At 40.7% G+C, this 19667-nt stretch overlaps 2 protein-coding genes across 3 annotated transcripts; one reads left to right on the top strand and one right to left on the bottom strand.

Moving 5' to 3' along the window:
- Positions 1-8222: 8222 nt before the first annotated feature.
- Positions 8223-19153, bottom strand: LOC131949270 (uncharacterized). 2 transcript variants are annotated; one of them, XR_009388142.1, is made up of 4 exons: positions 19078-19153; positions 18087-18205; positions 15296-15404; positions 8223-8695 (listed from the first exon to the last, which is right to left on the bottom strand). XR_009388142.1 is itself a non-coding variant. In XM_059311084.1 (2 exons), exons 1-2 carry the CDS (start codon positions 9724-9726, stop codon positions 8333-8335), a joined length of 378 nt encoding a protein of 125 aa, XP_059167067.1. In that variant the 5' UTR covers positions 9727-9783; the 3' UTR covers positions 8223-8332. The 2 variants fall into 2 exon arrangements, 1 of the variants encoding a protein (XP_059167067.1); XM_059311084.1 differs by lacking the exons at positions 15296-15404; positions 18087-18205; positions 19078-19153 and adding an exon at positions 9712-9783.
- On the top strand, positions 9616-14272 carry LOC131949268 (serine/threonine-protein phosphatase 6 regulatory ankyrin repeat subunit A; the record flags this gene model as incomplete). The annotated part of the gene is given in 5 exon segments (XM_059311083.1): positions 9616-9866; positions 10375-10505; positions 10914-11112; positions 12104-12208; positions 13372-14272. Coding segments are annotated over 5 exon segments (1344 nt in total). The 5' UTR covers positions 9616-9740.
- Positions 19154-19667: the final 514 nt, after the last annotated feature.

Below are 19667 nucleotides of genomic sequence, written 5' to 3'. Positions count from 1 at the left end.
CCTCCCCCCCCCACCATTACGAAAGGTCATGGGCGCTCTTTTAATTCCAGACAATTCCAGTCACTGACCCTTAACGGTTTTTCTGTTGGTGTCAAACAATTCATGTTGAAAACAGTTAAATAAGCCTGCAAAGCCAGGTAACGGTCTAATTTTTTTTTTAAAATTCGACTGTGTATAATTAAAAAATGCAACTCAAAATGAGCTTTTTTTAAAAAAATTAATTTTTACCTACCCCGTTCGGCCCCCCCCCCCCCCCCAAAGTCGGTGCACAAGCGGCCGCCCAACTCGCCCTCCCCTAGCTACGCCTCTGAATTTGGTCCGTTCAAAATATTCAAATCTTAATCTAATTAAAAATAGTTTGTTTTTCATCATTGAATGTTTTAGGAAGTACAAAGCAGACCTACATGTATCGTTACATTTTTTTATCAAATGAAAAATAAAATATTTTTCATCATCTATTTTTAAAGAACACAAAATATATGTAACGATACATTTTGTTTGCCTCGTATCCCTCTTCCGTTTGTGAATGTACCCGCGGAAGGTCATACCGCCCTCATCCTCTATCGGTGACCTTATTAAAGTACGACTCCCGTACACAGATGACACATATAACACTGTTGATCTGTGTTTGTCACGAAAACAAAATTAATTATCGTAATTTGTGTAACATCTGTTTCGTCACGCCCTATTTACTCAGGCGGTGTCACGGACATTCAGCGTTACAAAAAAAAGTTCCTACGGTCATACAGAATGTTTTATACAATCACCAAATGCTGTTGTTGTCACATTTGCTTCAGTTGACCTAATTTACAGTTCTAAAAGTGTGAATAGATACAACTCGTACTACATTGATGATAGGGGGTTGTTAAGAAAAAGAATACTTCTTAGTCTATAAGTTTATACCTTTTAACCTCATTCGGATTGTGAGAAGGAGGAATAGATTTTGAAAATCTGGTTTATCCAGACCAACATCTTGAGACTACTTAGAAAATTAACTGGATTTTTTCCATTGTTTTAAGGTAAGTGCCTTGTTGGGTAAGAATGGCGGCTCCATGTGTCTTGGGCATAAAAAAAGACAAAGATAATGATGAATAATTGCTATCCCCGAAATTTCTAATGCACCCCTTAAGAGTAGAATGTCTGAAAAACCTGACTTCTTTCCATTGAAGTTTGGTGTTCTAGCAGATTCATCTGATTCGTGGTTTTCATCTCGCCCCAAGTAATGTTCCCTGTACGGGAAAAAAAGCTAGTAAGCAACATGTATTTTGTGTTCGTGCTGTTCGAAAAGTCTTATACAAGGATATGACTTATGCATTTTACAAAATCACTGTGCGGCAGGTTCAAATATAACAGCACAACTTGTTTTGTATGTATTGTTTTGTTTTAATGTATAACATAGATAGCTGACCATTTCTACCCACTTAAGGTCAATTTCTCACCCCCCCCCCCCATCACGCTATACCCGTATCTTCTCTCATATATATTCGTTAAAAAATTATTTCTTGCAAAGATCATGTCACTATCTTTTAAACAAGGTAATTAAAAAGTCTAGTGACAATTTTAGCGCAATTTCCTTATGTTATCTAAAAATAGCTCTGTCGTAGCGTAAATCAAGAGCAGGGTTAGTAAAACCATTGGTTAGTTATTAAAACGTTTTTTATTAATTTTTTTTTTCAGTATTTTACATGTTTTATTTACAATAGAGTTACATGACTAAAAACCATTGCGCGCCTAGCTACCGAACGTGATGTCGCAGCCATTGAACGTGATGACGCGTGGTGTGGTTGGATAAAAATGCCTACTAATTCGGTCCAAATTTTAATTAATTCAAAAAATTTTTTGTGACCGAACGAAAGGATATTTTTGAAAACTTTCTTCGGGCAATATTGTTCTAAATTATGGCAGGAATCGATTGGTACATGTTTCAAGTCGCTAAGTGGTCTGGTTGCCGAGATATGGGCCAAAAACTGCATTTTTTCGAGGTTTTTTGGCTTTTCCGGGAAATCCATGAAAGAAACCCGGAATTTTTATGGCCTATGTTCATCCTCGTAACTTGCTTAACATAATTCCTTTTGGAACTAGTCCTCGATATTGCTTCGTTGAGGAGGAGATACGACTTAAAGCTGCGGACACACATCCATCCATCCATCCATCCATCCATTCATTCATACATCCAGAAATGACGAGTTAATAAACGCAATTCTCCAGAATGGAAATTGCGCTAAAAAGAATTAGACTTCCAAGCAGATTAGTACTGGATATGACTGATTTGACTATTTATTAGACTATACCCCCTTTACTCGGCTTGGGGCATAAGGGTTTTAACCGTAACCTTCATTGTTTCTTCCAGACTTTTTTCTCCGGGGAGGGCACTTGAAATTTTCGGGAGAGGGGGGGGGCGGTAGACTTTCTTCGGGGGGGGGGGGGGCGGACACTGTTAAAAGTATATATTTTCTATATATATTATATAAATTTCATTTCGTTCGGGGGGGGGGGGGGGAAGGGGCGGTTAAAATTTTTCGGGGGCGGCCCCCGAAGAGATGCCTGGAAGAAACTCTGGTAACCTTGCATCTTGCCAGGTCGCCAGCTGTTGATTTTGCAATCTCCCAAGACATCCCTGCTGTCTTCTGTGAGCGTTGGCTATATATCTGAATTAAATTTGGAAACATCTTTATTTTATTTCAGCTAACTACATTATTGGGGTCGTCCATAAACGATGCCACACTCGTAGGTGGGAGGGAGAAGGGGGAGGGGGGTTCAGATGGTGTGACGTCACACTTTTGCATTATAAATAAACCGGGAGTGATCTCCCCTAAACTTTCTCGAATATTTTTATATAAAATAACAGGGGATGGGAACTCGGGCTATAGACATGATTTTTAATCTATTTTAAATACTTAAAGTTTTAAAAATAGAATAAAATCTCGTAGACAAATTAATTGCACACCAAGTGAACGCGAAATAAAAAAGCGCATAATAGTGCGCAATATTATTAGTACTTTTAAAATTTACATTAGTTTTTTGAGAAATCGGAAGTAGCGTAAATTACTACTTCCGGTCAACGGAAATTACTCAAAATATTACAGAAGGTAGAGAATTAGATCTTTTACTTACATGTGAAATTTCATGTATCTATCTGAAATAGTACTCAAGTTATAGGCTTTTGAAAAATTCAAAGTAGGAAAAGTACCACTTCCGGTTATCGAAAATCGCTCAAAAGTTGATACGGATCTACGATTTTGATAAAATACTTATATATGAAATTTCATCAACCTAGCTGTAACGGTACTCAAGTTATCGTGTTTACACACGGACACACAGACACACAGACACACAGACACACACACACACAGACATACGGACAAGATTGCAAAAAAATCTCGATTTTTTTTTTTTGCACGATTACAATACTTTCTCTATACTACGTATATACGAGAAAGTAAAAAGCAATGTTAGAAAACGAGTTTGAGCCGTTATTTCGCGTTTAAGAAAACGGTTTTAATAAATTGTAATAGGAATTGATAAATATACTATATGTTGACAGAGTTCAGACAAGATAGATGTTTTAAGAAAAATTGAACTGCAATTTGGGGGGGGGGGGGGTTGTAGGCTGAGGTGTGACGTTATTTTAGGGGGGGGGGGGTCTTTTGTAACGATGTGTGTCGGAGGGAATGGGGGGAGGTAGAAATCGTCAAAAAAGCGTGACGTCATTTATGGATGACCCAATGTAACATGACTTCGTTTTGTGACTTTTATTTTCCCAAAGAGAGGCGCCACTCGCTTGTTTAAAAATTATGAAAACAAATTCGACTCAGTGCTTGGGAGAACATCTTACAGGGACTGACGTTACACTGATGTTTGATGCCTGAATAAATGAAAATAACAATATAGCACCGGCTACAGCTGGATATCACGCACGCACACATATACACACGCGCGCGCGCACACAGACACAGACCCATACACTCTCTCTAACACACACACAGAAACACGATATACATTGGCACTCCATGATGACTGCACCATGTTTACAACGGAAGGGGCGGGGCTGAAGTAGGTGGACAGATAGCAGCAACCAACTGACCTACTTATTAAAACAACAGAACGGGCAAACTATCCATAAACATCAAATGTTGAAACAAAAACTAAAAAAAAAACGAGAGCGGAACACGCCTTCATTTTTAGCGAACACCAACTACTAGATCTACTAGATCTAATATTTCCTGGGAGGGGGTGTTAATTAAATTGAAATAGATATAAGTTATATTAAATATTCAATTTATATTAGGGGTCATCCATAAATGACGTCACGCTTTTTTGACGATTTTTACCTCCCACTCCCCTCCGTCACACATCGTCACAAAAAGCCAGAACCCCCCCCCCCCCTAAAATGACGTCACACTTCAGCCTAAAACCCCCCTCAAAATTGCAGTTGAATTTTTTTTTAAACATTGATATTTTTCCCCCAAAATCTTGTCTGAACTCAGTCAAAATAGAGTATTTTAATCAATTCCTATTACAATTTATTAAAACAGTTTTCTAAAACGCGAAATAACGTCTAAATTTCGTTTTTTAACTTTGCTTTTTTATTATGCAAAAGTGTGACGTCGCACCATCTGACCCCCTTCCCCTCATCACACCGTCACAAAATTACGGACCACCCCTCCCCCCTACGAGTGTGACGTCATTTATGGACGACCCCTTAGAAACTAAATTAAAAAAAACCCATATGTTTCTGCAATTATAACAGCTGACTTTTTGTTTTCTGCGTTGCCTAAGGCCCATTTTATCCCTATAAAAATTGAATAGGGGCCTAGTAATTCCTTTTTTACTATTAGCTTGTAACATGGCTTAAGATGGATAGCGAAGGGCGAAGGCTATCTAAGAAAAGTTGGGGGGGGGGGGGGGGGGTGAGGGGAAGTAAAATATGCGACATCACGCTGTTGAATTTTAAAAGTAATCAGAATCAGAATATCATCTGTTTGTTATTTCGCGTTTGAAAGGAATGACTGGACTTGACTTAGTCCTCTTTGTTTCATAACATTTCGTTCCATTTCGTCCGACCCCCGGCAATCTCCCAAGACATTCCTATTGGCTTCAATTCTTCTAGAACTCCGCCTCTATGTCTGTCTTGGGCGCCCTCTCTTCTGCGTTACCTGGGGGTTCCACTCAAGCGCCAGGCGTTTGAAATGGATACTTTTGTAAATTGTAATAAAAATTGATTTATGAACTGTATGTTGACCAAAGCTACGTTAGTATTTTAGAAAGAAATTGATGTTTTTAAAAACAAAAATGAAATATTAAGTAAGGGGGAGGGTGTAGACTGAGGGCGATCAACTATTCATTAGAATACATTGAACTTGTTTCGTTTAAAAAAAAAACAAAAAAAAAAAACAAAAAAAACCACGAACTAACCTTTTAAAAATGTAGATAATTTTTACTTGAAATTTTAACGAATACAACAGTAAGAAATCAGAAAAATATTTGTTCGGTTTTTTCTTATTTTTTTCTGGCTACTTTATCTTTTCTGTAAAAACAATAACATCCTTGAAAACGTAAACACCTGGACCAGCTAAAGTCAACAGTAATCTACCTTGGTCTCGTAAATTGTGTTCACTTTGTCCTTTAGCTGCTGTCTTTTTTTCTCACACACACAGAACAGCTGTAATCATCACAAGTGGATCTAGATCTAGTAGACTAGATAATAATAGTATTATTACTACTAGTAATACTAAATAGTAAATACTAGTAATAGTATTCACTATTAGTTAGGGCCTACTTATTACTATTCAGTATTAGTATTACTGTATTACTAATTCTTTAGTAAATAATACAGTAAATAGGTACTACTAAATAAAATAGATCAAGATTCTAGATCATAGATATGTAATGTAGATCTAGCTAGGTTAGGCCTGTAATGTTGTACGGTAATCTTAAATCTATCATTTTAGGTACGTAAAATCGCCCGCGACTTGTAATGTGAAAAACAGGTGACTCCTTAAATTTTAATAATTATTTCACATTTTGAGGAGGATTTATCATTATGTTTTTTAAAATACAAACATGTTTCCTTGTTTCATTTTACCTGTTTTTAAAGAATTGAATTAAAACTTCTCCGTAATAAATGAAGACTAGCGATGTTTCCAACAGATGCTCATTTAGTATAGCAGCCATCTTGTTTAAGTTGTATTTTTATAAGCTTACGAGCCGACCCGCGGCATATCATACGCCGCTATTTAGGCCCTAGTTGTTTTATTTTCTACTTTTCAGTAATTCATAATTTGTGAATTCGACAGTACCAATGCTGCCACTGAAAATATTTGCTTTAAAATACTATCAGTTGGTAGTTAAGGACGATAACCCCCCACCCTCATTTCCCCCAACCCCTACCCTACCCCCACCCCCCTGTGAAAGCAGCCTCCTCTAAATTACCTCCCCTAAGTTTAAAATAGTTTCAAACTAAATTATCTGCCCCTAATAGCCGTCACTAAACCCGACTCTATGATTGTAAACATTTAGCGTGAACCACAGCTCACCAGACCATGTGGGGGTGGAGGAGGTTGATTTATGCCTAGTGAAGAAGAGAGGGGACTGCAAGGCGCGCTTACAGCTTGTTTTCTAGCGTCTCCCAGAAGAGAATTATATATATAGATAGCGTGAGATTCAGGGGGAAGCCACTCTATTTTACAAATGGCTGCTGTTTATATAGCAAATCTTGCTCTCAGACACTGTTGTTTAAAGTTAATTTCTGGCCTATATCGATATATTTAGCCATTGATTTAGGTTTATTATTCATTTATCTATGATATTTGACACAAACATATCACAATATACTTCTATTAAAGCCTTGACAATGAGGTAACGTTTTCGTACATTAATAGCCGCGGGTGATTTTACGTACCCAAAACGATAGATTACCTGTTGTACTAACTATAGTTAACTTAAGTAAAAGACTACATGACTAAAACTAAAAATTGAGACTACTAGATCTAGATTCTAGTTCTAGATTTCTAGATCTAACTGATCATCCGATTCTTATTCTACTTTTAAACCTAGATCTAGTAGTACTAAAGTCTAGGCTAAGTCTAGACTTAGTACTGTGTCTTGACCTCCACCGAACAACTGAGACTGACTCACAGAACCACTGGACTAGACTAATTTAAAAATTACTGGCCAATCTAGTAGAATAAAAAAGTGCCTTATCCTAATTCTGCTGTCAACTGCTATCTTATAACTACTTCTGTTATCTAACTATCCAACTATATTTATAACTTCCTGCATCATAACAACCAATTCCTCAACTGTAACCTAACTCCTATATAATTTCCTGGTTGACTGCCTTTAACACTATTCCTGTTCAACTGCCCATGACTTTGACTGGTCATCTCGCTTCCGTTTGGACAGAGTCATCTACTAGCTTCCCTATGTAGTTCAAAAACTTGACCAATGGCCTAAATGTCTGGAGCCCATAGGAAAGAGCCAATATGTTGCGAGTCAATATGGGGGGAGCCTATACATCAGGTCTCTTTTGACAGGGCTATTTTGACTGGGTTGTTTTTTTGGGGATATGTTTGTATGGGCCATTTTGTCCCAGGCAGTTATGGCGGTGTAGCCAACCCCACATTACCCATCTGGTATTAAAATTTTTAAAGACAAGTAAAAACCTTCTCTGGAGTGTGCTCAAAATCTTCCCAAAGTTTTAGAGTAATGCGTTGAATAGTGTATTAATGCACAAAAGACTTGCACTCATGTTTAATATACAGTGGCACATAGAGAAACAAGTTTAATTTGTTCCGTAACACTGCTTTTATAACATTATTCATATATCAAAGGAATTTTCTCCATTGACATTATATAAAATGCCATTAATCAATTTCAGCCCCCAAAATGCCACCACCTGTTGTATTGTTTTTTTTTATTAAGAAAACTATTTATAAAAAACAAAATAAATGTATTAAAACATAAAAAAATAAACTGGCTTTATAAAGTTCATATTCTATTGACATCGGCTAACTTGAGCTCACTTGAGATGCTTGTAGAGGTGGAGGAGATAGGTACTCTACCAGTTGAACTTACCAATCCATTTTGTTGTAGAAGTAAATTTCCTTTTGTTTAAAAAGTTCAAAACAAAAAAATAATACCAAAAAAGACAATCACTTGACAATGTATTATTATAATGTTCAAACATACACAACATAACACTTTTTTTTTTAAAATCGGTCAATGTTATTAAGTTGTTTCTATACATAATGTTACATTTTTTTTATGAAAGTACAATTTTAATTTTTTTTTAATATACTTAAAAATTATATATTCTAAAAACAAGTTGTTGCTAGTTTAGGATGGTCGGCAATGTAAGGTTGCTGTCCTTTGACTTGTCTCTGATGTAAGTGGAATGTAGTTTTTTAGCATTGGTGATCATTTGGTGCAGGTTGGCACTAGTTGAGCTGTACATGAGTCCCGTAACACTGGAACCTTCCGATTGGTCAGAGCTGATGTCCTTGCTGGGCAGCTGGTTATAAGGGTACCTGGGTGAGCTGGGCCCCAGGGACAGGCTGTGGTCAGGTGGGTTTCTAGGGTCTGGGAACTCAAGTGATCTGGTGATTTCCTCTCTGTGGACTCGTGGGGTGGTGCTCTGGCTGTCGTTGCCGACAAATCTTTGTAGGTTTGAATTCAAGTGGGGGACTTCAGGCATCTGTTGATTAGAAATGGAAATATCAGTAACTGGTAACATGCAATAAGTAAGATGTAGTTTGGCCATTGTGAGATCTTTGATATTGAGTAGATACAAAAAAACAACAGGGCATTAATTTAAAGCATGGGTAGGAGGTAGGACATTGTGAGCCCAGAGGCATAGCCACCCATTTCAGCACCTGGGGAGGAGTATTAATTTTGTACCCCCCCCCCCAGGCGTTTTTCCAGGCAATGTGCTTAAACAGTTTTTATTTAGTGTCACACTATTGAAATAGGAAACAGTTAAATCAGTCTGTTAGGCCAAGTAATTGTGTATTCTCTTAATGTTGACGTTGTATAATAAAATAATACATCTCAGAAATAGCTTTTTATTTATTTTCTACAACATTTAGCATATCTCTAGAGTCATCTCCCCCGGCATGTACACCCCACCCATCCTCCCCTAGTTGTGCCTCTTTGTGAAAACCTTGATGATTTTAAGATGAAAATAAAATGACTGCTATGGCACAAGATGTGGTAAGCCAAGTTGTTATCTCTGCTATGTTGGATGTCCAGAGCCCACTAGGCCTAGACACTTAGTCAGGGAAAGTAAAATGTGACAGAATGATCCTGCCGGATGCTCTAGTAAAAAAATACCTACATAAACTCAACTACAGAAAACAAGTTCTGATCAAGCAGTATTTTTTTGTGTGCTTCTTACTCTAAACAAGAACACTAACTCCATAGTGTCCACATTTACCTTTAATTGTTAAATATATAATTTGACAAAGACCTATATAAAAAAAAATCGAAATATGTTGTCCATGTTGAAGTTTAGTTTTGTGAGCCAAACAGATGTTAAAACATAAAATTAAAGCTGTTTATAATCATTTCTTTTTTTTTACTTTACAAGTTCACAGAGAAAACTATTTAACCTGATAACCTCTTGCATTTCTACAGACATCTTTGTTTGATAGAAAAATTACCAGTTACCGTGGTAACATGCAGTATCTAACACAGTAAAGAAGATTGGCTTACATGGAGAGCTGACATCCTGTTGTTTTAGAATGGGCTCTATTGTGGGGAGATTGCAAGCCTTATGGAGGGGCTGGGGGACGAGCAAAGATACAGCTGAACACACAGACGAGGTTTATCAAAAATTTGTGGCAGATGTTGTGGAAGCGGTGAAAAAGGTGAGTATTGTTGCTGCTTTAGGAATAGCCACAGCTGCTAGTTTTACAAGTACTTCAGTCACAATCTTAGGGGACTGTGTGGCCTAGTGGTAGAGAGCTAGACTGCTAACTGGATAATCTCGAGTAAAAATCCAGGGTATATGTCACTAAAACGTCCCTGAGTTCACCTAGCTCTGATGGGTACCTAACTCATGATAGGGATAGTAAAAGCAGCTGGGCATAATGCTGACCACACTATTCTGTCATTTGCCCAGGTCACAGATATGGGTGAACTTTACTTCACTTGCCCAATGGAGTACAAAAAGGGAACTTTACTTACTTATTTCTTTTTCAATCACCATCTTAATCCCATTCTGTAGCTTAAGTCTAAAATAAAGGTTGAGTATCTTACTGCAGGCGACTAATGTAAAAGCTCTTGGCTAATTCATGATGACCAAATTAATTGTTAATTAGTTTTAATGTGTAAAGTTGCCCAAGTTTAAACTATTTAATTAACTAAAATCTGAAGGGAAATTTGGAGAGGCTGGTGGAGCTTCAGAGTGTAGCCAGTGAAATGAAGTATGGTGGCATTGAGGTGGTGTCCACCACTCCACCACTGCTCCACATTGCCACAACATATGATCATGCACACGTTATCAAGTATGTCATATTTCTACTGCCAATATATATGTCCTTTTTATTTACACATAGAGTAAACTTTTAAAAAACTTATAAATGTTTTATTTATTACCTTTTTAATATAATATTTATAAAAAAACAAATATTTTAATTTCTTATTGTCTTCTGTTTAAACTAACAAATATTATTTTACTTACTTGCTGTCATTTATTAAATTTCACATTTAAAAAAAAATAGTTTAACTTTTTGCCAATATTAAAAGTGTAAAAGATAAATGTCATATTGCCATTAAAAACCTGGATCTACTTATTGATGCTGCCAAGATATTAATTGCAGCTTAAATATTCTATTTGTGTCTTCGTTAACCGAGTTACAGTAAACACTAATCAGAACTTTTAAAAGTTAAGTGAGGTATTGTTTTTGTTCAAGATACCTCCTTGATTTGGGTGTGGATATTGACGCCACAGACACCAGCGACATGACGGCCCTACACGAAGCCTGCAAGATAAAGACCCACAACTGTTTCCTGGAATTGTTCAGCCGGTCAAAATACATCGACAGACGGGACATATGGGGCAGGACACCGTTGTTGAAAGCTTTGATTTATAGAAATGTCAAGGCTGTCAAGGTAATGCGGGGGGGGGGGGGGGCTTTCTGTTTTTGTGAGAATTTCTAGCAGTTTAGTGTTAGGTGCTGAAGACTATTTTCTTGCAGCCTAATAAATGTAAGGTACTGACTGACTTATACAAAACACATGCAGCCTAATGAATGTAAGATACTGACTGACTTATACAAAACACATGCAGCCTAATGAATGTAAGATACTGACTGACTTATACAAAACACATGCAGCCTAATGAATGTAAGATACTGACTGACTCATACAAAAGACAAGTTGATTAATCAATCTTATGAAGTTCCCAGCTAGTCTGTAATGTTCCCTAGTCACCCACAGCTTAAAATGAATACCTGATTTCAATGGGAGATGATAGTGTTTGCTACGATATATGTTGGCAATAGAATGTAGCAACATCTGTATTTATTATTGTCTTCTCAAGAATAAACCCAGGAAGCATTTGAGAAAACTGTCAATACTTTAATTGGTTTCCTAAATGTTGTCTGAGAAATTATTTCATTGTTGAAATGAAATTTAAAAAGAACTATACATGGTTCTTCAATCCAACACCAAGCAAGTAAATCTTCAACAGACAGGGTATACAACAAACTTGTGAATCATTCTTTGGCATGAGAGAGGCTTTTAACTGTCAGACAACCAAATCTCAACTTTCTAAATCTACTAGATCCACATACAATGAGAACCATAATGTAATCTAGTAAAGGAAGTAATAATGACAACTGCCAGCTATTTCAGTGAAGCATCACATGCTGTATATTTTTCTATTCCTTTCTTCCAGTTGCTGCTAGAGAGGGGAGCTAATCCTAATGTTCTTGATATTTACGCCTGCTATTTCAGTGAAGCATCACATGCTGTATATTCTTCTATTCCCTCCTTTCAGCTGCTGCTAGAGAGGGGAGCTAATCCTAATGTTCTTGATATTTACGCCGGCTATTTCAGTGAAGCATCACATGCTGTATATTCTTCTATTCCTTCCTTTCAGCTGCTGCTAGAGAGGGGAGCTAATCCTAATGTTCTTGATATTTACGGCATGACCCCAGTCAGCACTGCTATAGACTACGATATGATTGATATTTTACGTGTCCTGGTACGTATGATTCCAGTTATAGAATTTTAACTATAGACTACGACATGATTGATATTCTACGTGTCCTGGTACGTATGATTCCAGTTATAGAATTTTAACTATAGACTACGATATGATTGATATTTTACGTGTCCTGGTACGTATGATTCCAGTTATAGAATTTTAACTATAGACTATGATATGATTGATATTTTACGTGTCCTGGTACGTATGATTCCAGTTATAGAATTTTAACTATAGACTACGATATGATTGATATTTTACGTGTCCTGGTACGTATGATTCCAGTTATAGAATTTTAACTATAGACTACGATATGATTGATATTTTACGTGTCCTGGTACGTATGATACCAGTTATAGAATTTTAACTATAGACTACGATATGATTGATATTTTACGTGTCCTGGTACGTATGATTCCAGTTATAGAATTTTAACTATAGACTACGATATGATTGATATTTTACGTGTCCTGGTACGTATGATTCCAGTTATAGAATTTTAACTATAGACTACGATATGATTGATATTCTACGTGTCCTGGTACGTATGATTCCAGTTATAGAATTTTAACTATAGACTACGATATGATTGATATTCTACGTGTCCTGGTACGTATGATTCCAGTTTTTAGAATTTTAAATTTTTCTTCAATATCTTTTATCACATGAAAGTTTCCTTATAATACAAAATGGAAAAAAATTTCTGCAACAGTTTGTTTGACAGTTGTAAGATGTAATTACCTATTTGGATGACCTTGGCAAATGGAGGGATTGCTTGGTCAGCACTATGGCCTACTTTCTGTTATGGTCAAGCTTAATGGTGCACTCAATGAACTTAAAACCATGAGTTGAACAGTGAACTCATTACTCTAAGGCTTTAAGGTTCACAACAAATAGTTTGTCTAAACCAGGGGTCTCCAAACTACGGCCTGCGAAGGTCTTTGTGTCCACGGGAAAAAATGTTTGGCTGAGAAACTTTGCCCAGAAAATTCAAAACACCCCGAAGAGATATCTTGAAGAAAACTCTGGCTCTGGCCCCCGAACTAATATTTGATAGTTAAAGCGGCCCTCGGGCTGCAAAGTTTGGAGACCCCTGGTCTAAACAGGTGAAATCATTACTCTAAGGCTTTAATGTTCACAAGAATAAATTGTCTGAACAGGTGAACCATGGGGCTGATATCAACTTGGTCACACAACACCTCTACAAGTGCTCCGGCCCACCCCTGTACCAGGCGGTCAACAATCAAAACCCGGACATCGTCAAAGAACTCATTGACCTGGGCGCCGCCACGCAGCCCAGACCCCAGCACTACTGCAGCAACCGCAACCTCAACAAACCCTGGCACTACGTCGGCGGTCAGCAGTCCTCTCTCCCCGCCCTCAACCACCACAACGTCGTCATCATGGCCATGGCGGAGTTGGTCAAACGAGGCAGTGCCAGCATTGATGCCACTGGCCCTGGGATGGAGATTCTAATGGAGTTAGTCGCGGCTCATGGGTACCCCCTCGGCTCCTGCTCGGACATTTTAGTGCGCGTGTTCATGAACTCCACCCCGGCAGACTTCACCAAATTACATCACAAACTACAGGTGTGTTCCAGCAGTCTTCAGGAGCATTTACTCTCCGGGGTCAACGACCGGCCCACGCCGCGCCCTCAGCATCTTCAACAGATGGACCACCACCTGCGTGGTGTGGGCCGCGGGCCGCGGACCACGCCCAGTTTTGTCATGTCGCTTGAAAACCAAGCCCGTCGTGTGGCCAGACAGGCCATGATGGCCTCGGGCCACAATGTTGTCTGGGCCACAAAAAGACTTCAGTGCCCACCGGCTCTTAAAAGTATTTTGCTTTTGAAGGACATTGACAGGGCATATTGCCCAAGTAAACCTTCCAGAATCTCATCTGACAGCAGCTCAGTGCCTACACTCCTACTGACAGATAGCTAACACATCAAAACTGACATTTCAAGTTTTTTTTTTTTTACTAACAGACCCGGTTAATTCAATGACATCAAGTGACATCAGATTTTAATACAAATAATATTTATGAGATCAATAAAATATTAAAATATTTGATGAGCCAGTGTTGATTTTGTATCATTTAAGTATTGGGAGAATGGCTGAACAAGTTTGATATAATTTTGTTATTGAAATAGGTCATCAGGATAGTACTACTTATTTATTACAGAAATAGTTGCATCATGAAAAAAAATTAAATGCTTTGTCATCTCTTTTAAACATTGCTAATAACTTTTGCTACCCAATCATCTGCGGTAATGGTCAACAATTTTGTATAAACTATTTATGATCTCCGACTACAATGCACGAGTATATCATGTAGTAATTGATTCAAATATTGCTATACTTTAAATAAAAAGATGAGGTAAGAAGAGTTTGTTTTTTTATTAATTAGTCAGATGAGTGGGTATAGGCCTGCAAATCCTACAGCATAACTGCATTCGATATTAAATTAATTGATAATGACTGGTATAATCTGTTCAATATGTATAAAAATTAAAACCTTTGATATGAATTGAAAAATCCTTGATAAATGTAAAACATGTTTTGTCAGCTAATTATGGGGGGGGGGGGGGGGGTTAGTTTGACGTTATCATTTTGGAAAAGGTACGGCTAAGAAGCTGTTTTACATTTTGAAAATATTTTTAATTAGTGTAAAAATGAATCAGTGAATCTAGAACTAGATGTAATATTGATGCTGATCTGCTTAAGATTTTCAGATAAAAGTCTCTATAATCCATGTGAAGGAAACAACTCAATTAATATTGTCCGAAAAGTAAACATACATTGGTTACGTACCTTGTCATGAGAGAAGAGCGGGTGAAGTGGTGCTCGGCAAAAGTGGATCTTTTAATGAGCCTTACTCACCTTACCCAAGATGGTTCGCCCCCCCCCCCCACCATCCTTATACCCTAGAAGACCCTTACCGTACCCAAAGATGATCCGCCACATTCTGCTGCTAGATGTTCGCCCACATCTCCTCCGTATCTCCTCACCCCCCCCCCCCCCCCACTTTCTCTCTCCCCCCCCCCACCCCCACCCCCTCTGACAACAGTTTTTAGTCAGGTACCTGATAATGAAGCAGACCGCTAACGTATGTGTCCAGTATAGTGACGTCATCCTGTGCTTTTGTTTTTCATCGTGTTCAGTTCGGCCATCAACCTTTCGCCTCTCCTCAGCTGGGTGTGGGGAGGAGGGGGAGGGGAAAAATACAGTTAGAACATTTTATTCAATTTTACAACCTATAATTATGTACTTAATCGTACAACAGACTGTTATGGCGGTGGTGATTGTGATGTTTTTGTGTTTGCGTGTGTGTGTGAAAGATATGTTGGATTATAGTCTTATTCTTCTTCAAAAAAATACGGGCTTACTCAGACACTGACGTCACACACCTAATAACCTCACCAACTGACCTCACAAAGCTGAACTTACTCACTCACTGACCTTATTCACTCACTGACCTCACCCACTGACCTCACCTATTGACCTTACCAACATACCTGATTCACCCACTGACCTCACTCACCCACTGACCTCACTCACCCACTGACCTCACTCACCCACTGACCTCACTCTCTCACTGACCTCACTCACCCACTAACCTCACTCACTGACCTCACTCACCCACTGACCTCACTCACCACTGACTCACACCACTAACCTCACTCACTGACCTCACTCACCCACTGACCTCACTCACCCACTGACCTCACTCACTGACCTCACTCACCCACTGACCTCACTCACCCACTGACCTCACCCACTGACCTCACCTATTGACCTTACCAACATACCTGATTCACCCACTGACCTCACTCACCCACTGACCTCACTCACCCACTGACCTCACTCACCCACTGACCTCACTCTCTCACTGACCTCACTCACCCACTAACCTCACTCACTGACCTCACTCACCCACTGACCTCACCCACCCACTGACCTCACTCACCCACTGACCTCACTCACCCACTGACCTCACTCTCTCACTGACCTCACTCACCCACTAACCTCACTCACTGACCTCACTCACCCACTGACCTCACTCACCCACTGACCTCACTCACCCACTAACCTCACTCACCCACTGACCTCACTCACACCACTGACCTCACTCACCCACTGACCTCACCCACCCACCCACTAACCTCACTCACCCACTAACCTCACTCACCCACTAACCTCACTCACTGACCTCACTCACCCACTGACCTCACTCACCCACTGACCTCACTCACCCACTGACCTCACTCACCCACTAACCTCACTCACCCACTAACCTCACTCACTGACCTCACTCACCCACTGACCTCACTCACCCACTGACCTCACTCACCCACTAACCTCACTCACCCACTAACCTCACTCACCCACTGACCTCACCCACCCACTAACCTCACTCACCCACTAACCTCACTCACCCACTGACCTCACTCACCCACTGACCTCACTCACCCACTGACCTCACTCACCCACTGACCTCACTCACCCACTGACCTCACTCACCCACTGACCTCACTCTCTCACTGACCTCACTCACCCACTAACCTCACTCACCCACTAACCTCACTCACCCACTGACCTCACTCACCCACTGACCTCACTCACCCACTGACCTCACTCACCCACTGACCTCACTCACCCACTGACCTCACCCACTGACCTCACTCACCCGCTGACCCCACTCACCCACTGACCCCACTCACCCACTGACCTCACTCACCCACTGACCTCACTCACCCACTGACCTCACCCACTGACCTCACCCACCCACTGACCTCACCCACTGACCTCACCCACTGACCTCACCCACCCACTGACCTCACCCACCCACTGACCTCACCCACTCACTGACCTCACCCACTGACCTCACCCACCACTGACCTCACCCACCCACTGACCTCACTCACCCACTGACCTCACTCTCCCACTGACCTCACTCACCCACTGACCTCACCCACCCACTGACCTCCCTCACCCACTAACCTCACTCACCCACTGACCTCACTCACCCCACTGACCTCACTCACCCACTGACCTCACCCACCCACTGACCTCACCCACCCACTGACCTCACCCACCCACTGACCCCACTCACCCACTGACCTCACTCACCCACTGACCTCACCACCCACTGACCTCACCCACCCACTGACCTCACTCACCCACTGACCTCACTCACCCACTGACCTCACTCACCCACTGACCTCACCCACCCACTGACCTCACCCACCCACTGACCTCACCCACCCACTGACCCCACTCACCCACTGACCTCACTCACCCACTGACCTCACCCACCCACTGACCTCAGTCACCCACTGACCTCACTCTCCCTCTGACCTCACTCAGCCACTGACCTCACCCATTGACCTCACCCACTGACCTAGCCTATTGACCTCACTCACTGACCTCACCCACCCACTGACCCCACTCACCCACTGACCTCACTCACCCACTGACCTCACCCACCCACTGACCTCAGTCACCCACTGACCTCACTCTCCCTCTGACCTCACAGCCACCACTGACCTCACCCATTGACCTCACCCACTGACCTAGCCTATTGACCTCACTCACTGACCTCACCCACCCACTGACCTCACTCTCACTGACCTCACTCTCCCACTGACCTTACTCACCCACTGACCCCACTCACCCACTGACCTCACTCACCCACTGACCTCACCCACCCACTGACCTCAGTCACCCACTGACCTCACTCTCCCTCTGACCTCACTCAGCCACTGACCTCACCCATTGACCTCACCCACTGACCTAGCCTATTGACCTCACTCACTGACCTCACCCACTGACCTCACCCACTGACCTCACCCACTGACCACTCACTCACTGACCTGTTTAATCATGGTCCTGCTTCTGATCAGCGGCCCGGGGGACGCACCTGACGACCGTGGCGGAGTTGCTGAACCAGAGAGTGGTGCCCGGTACGGCTGCTGTTCTCTCTGCTTGACCACTGCAATGATAATGACGTCATTACCGGGACCAGTTTTTTTCTTCCATAAAAGCCATCGTGGTTTTTTTTTTTGGGGGGGGGGGGGGGGGAGGGGGGGGGAAGGGGGTTTGTCCCAAATAGGCAAAATGTATTCGAGTAAGCATTGTTGTATTACTTTTTAGGGTACAGCAAGCTTGTATCCCAATGATGGGGCTTCTTGCGATTCGATAGGACCCATTTCGAACTTTTAAACATAAATGAAAAATTTTCATTGCAAGTATGGTTATTTTATTGACGTGATCGGGGATTCGTAGATAATGTGAAACAAGCATCCCATCGCATTCGAACAACCCATTGAAAATAAACTTGTCATATTTACATCCATGCCAGCAGGTAGTATAGCATAGTTCATAGCTAGAACTATTCACAATAGCCAGATATTAAATTATTTAATTGAAGCAGAGGCGTAGCGACCCTTACCGGCGCCGGGGACAAACTTTCAATTCGCGCCCCCCCCCCCCCTTATATTTATAATGCAAAACTGCAGCTAAAATGAGGTTTTAATTTTTTTCCGACTCATTTTGGCGCCCCCTAGGGTCGGCGCCAGGGGACATATGTACCCCCCCCCCCCCCACACGCTACGCCTCTAAATTGAAGAGTTTCTGTTCCAATCTAAAATATTTACTTTTTTTCCTTCAAGGCAAACCATAATTGTTAAATTCATGAAAATAAAATGTAAAACAAAATGCCAGTTCACGAAACATAAACAAAAAATTATCAATGTAAAAAACAATTAAAAGAAGTTCAAGATTTGATCCGTTGTCAAAGAACTGGAAACTGAATCTCAACTTTAACCGAAACAAAACATAAAATAAAAAGTCGAAATGTATTACTGTAGTCCATTCTGTGGACAAGCATTCGGCACGACTTTAAATTTGGTGTGTTCCCATCTTGCTACAGGCCCTGGTTCTGTTAAAGGTTAGCGTTAGGGTTACAAAAAAATAAAATCAAACAACTGTAAATCACGTGGTTATTCTGATGTCACTGATAAAACAGCACACGGGGTCGCACGAAACTACTTTCTCATTGGACAGTTTTTTTTAATGCGTAGCGTGACAAAGTAACGTTATCAGCGATTGGCTGAACGTTGATTTACGGGGTTTTTTGGTTTTAGATTTCTTTTATTAGGATGTTTGTTGCCAGAAATGGAATTCAATTTGGTGCCGAAGCCTAGAGGCTTATACCGGCGGTAGACCTCAGGGGAAGTGCTCAGTTTCAGGTTATAAGTCTGTGCTAACGCAGACATGTAGACTCCCTTGGGAAGTAGGCAGCGGGGATTAGATCCCTTTCATGGACCCCCATAATGACATTCAAGTTTCAACAATTGGCGGAGTCGCGCTCGTCATGTGAATTTCAAATAGAGAATATCTCACTAGTTTCTCATGGACATGTGGCTCATGAAGTAGAGTTAATCTGTTTCAAT

Source organism: Physella acuta, unplaced genomic scaffold (assembly GCF_028476545.2).
Source record: "Physella acuta isolate Inbredline_101_S28 unplaced genomic scaffold, ASM2847654v3 ptg000683l, whole genome shotgun sequence".
Classification (NCBI taxonomy): domain Eukaryota; kingdom Metazoa; phylum Mollusca; class Gastropoda; family Physidae; genus Physella; species Physella acuta.
This window is presented reverse-complemented; position numbering and strand designations above follow the sequence as displayed.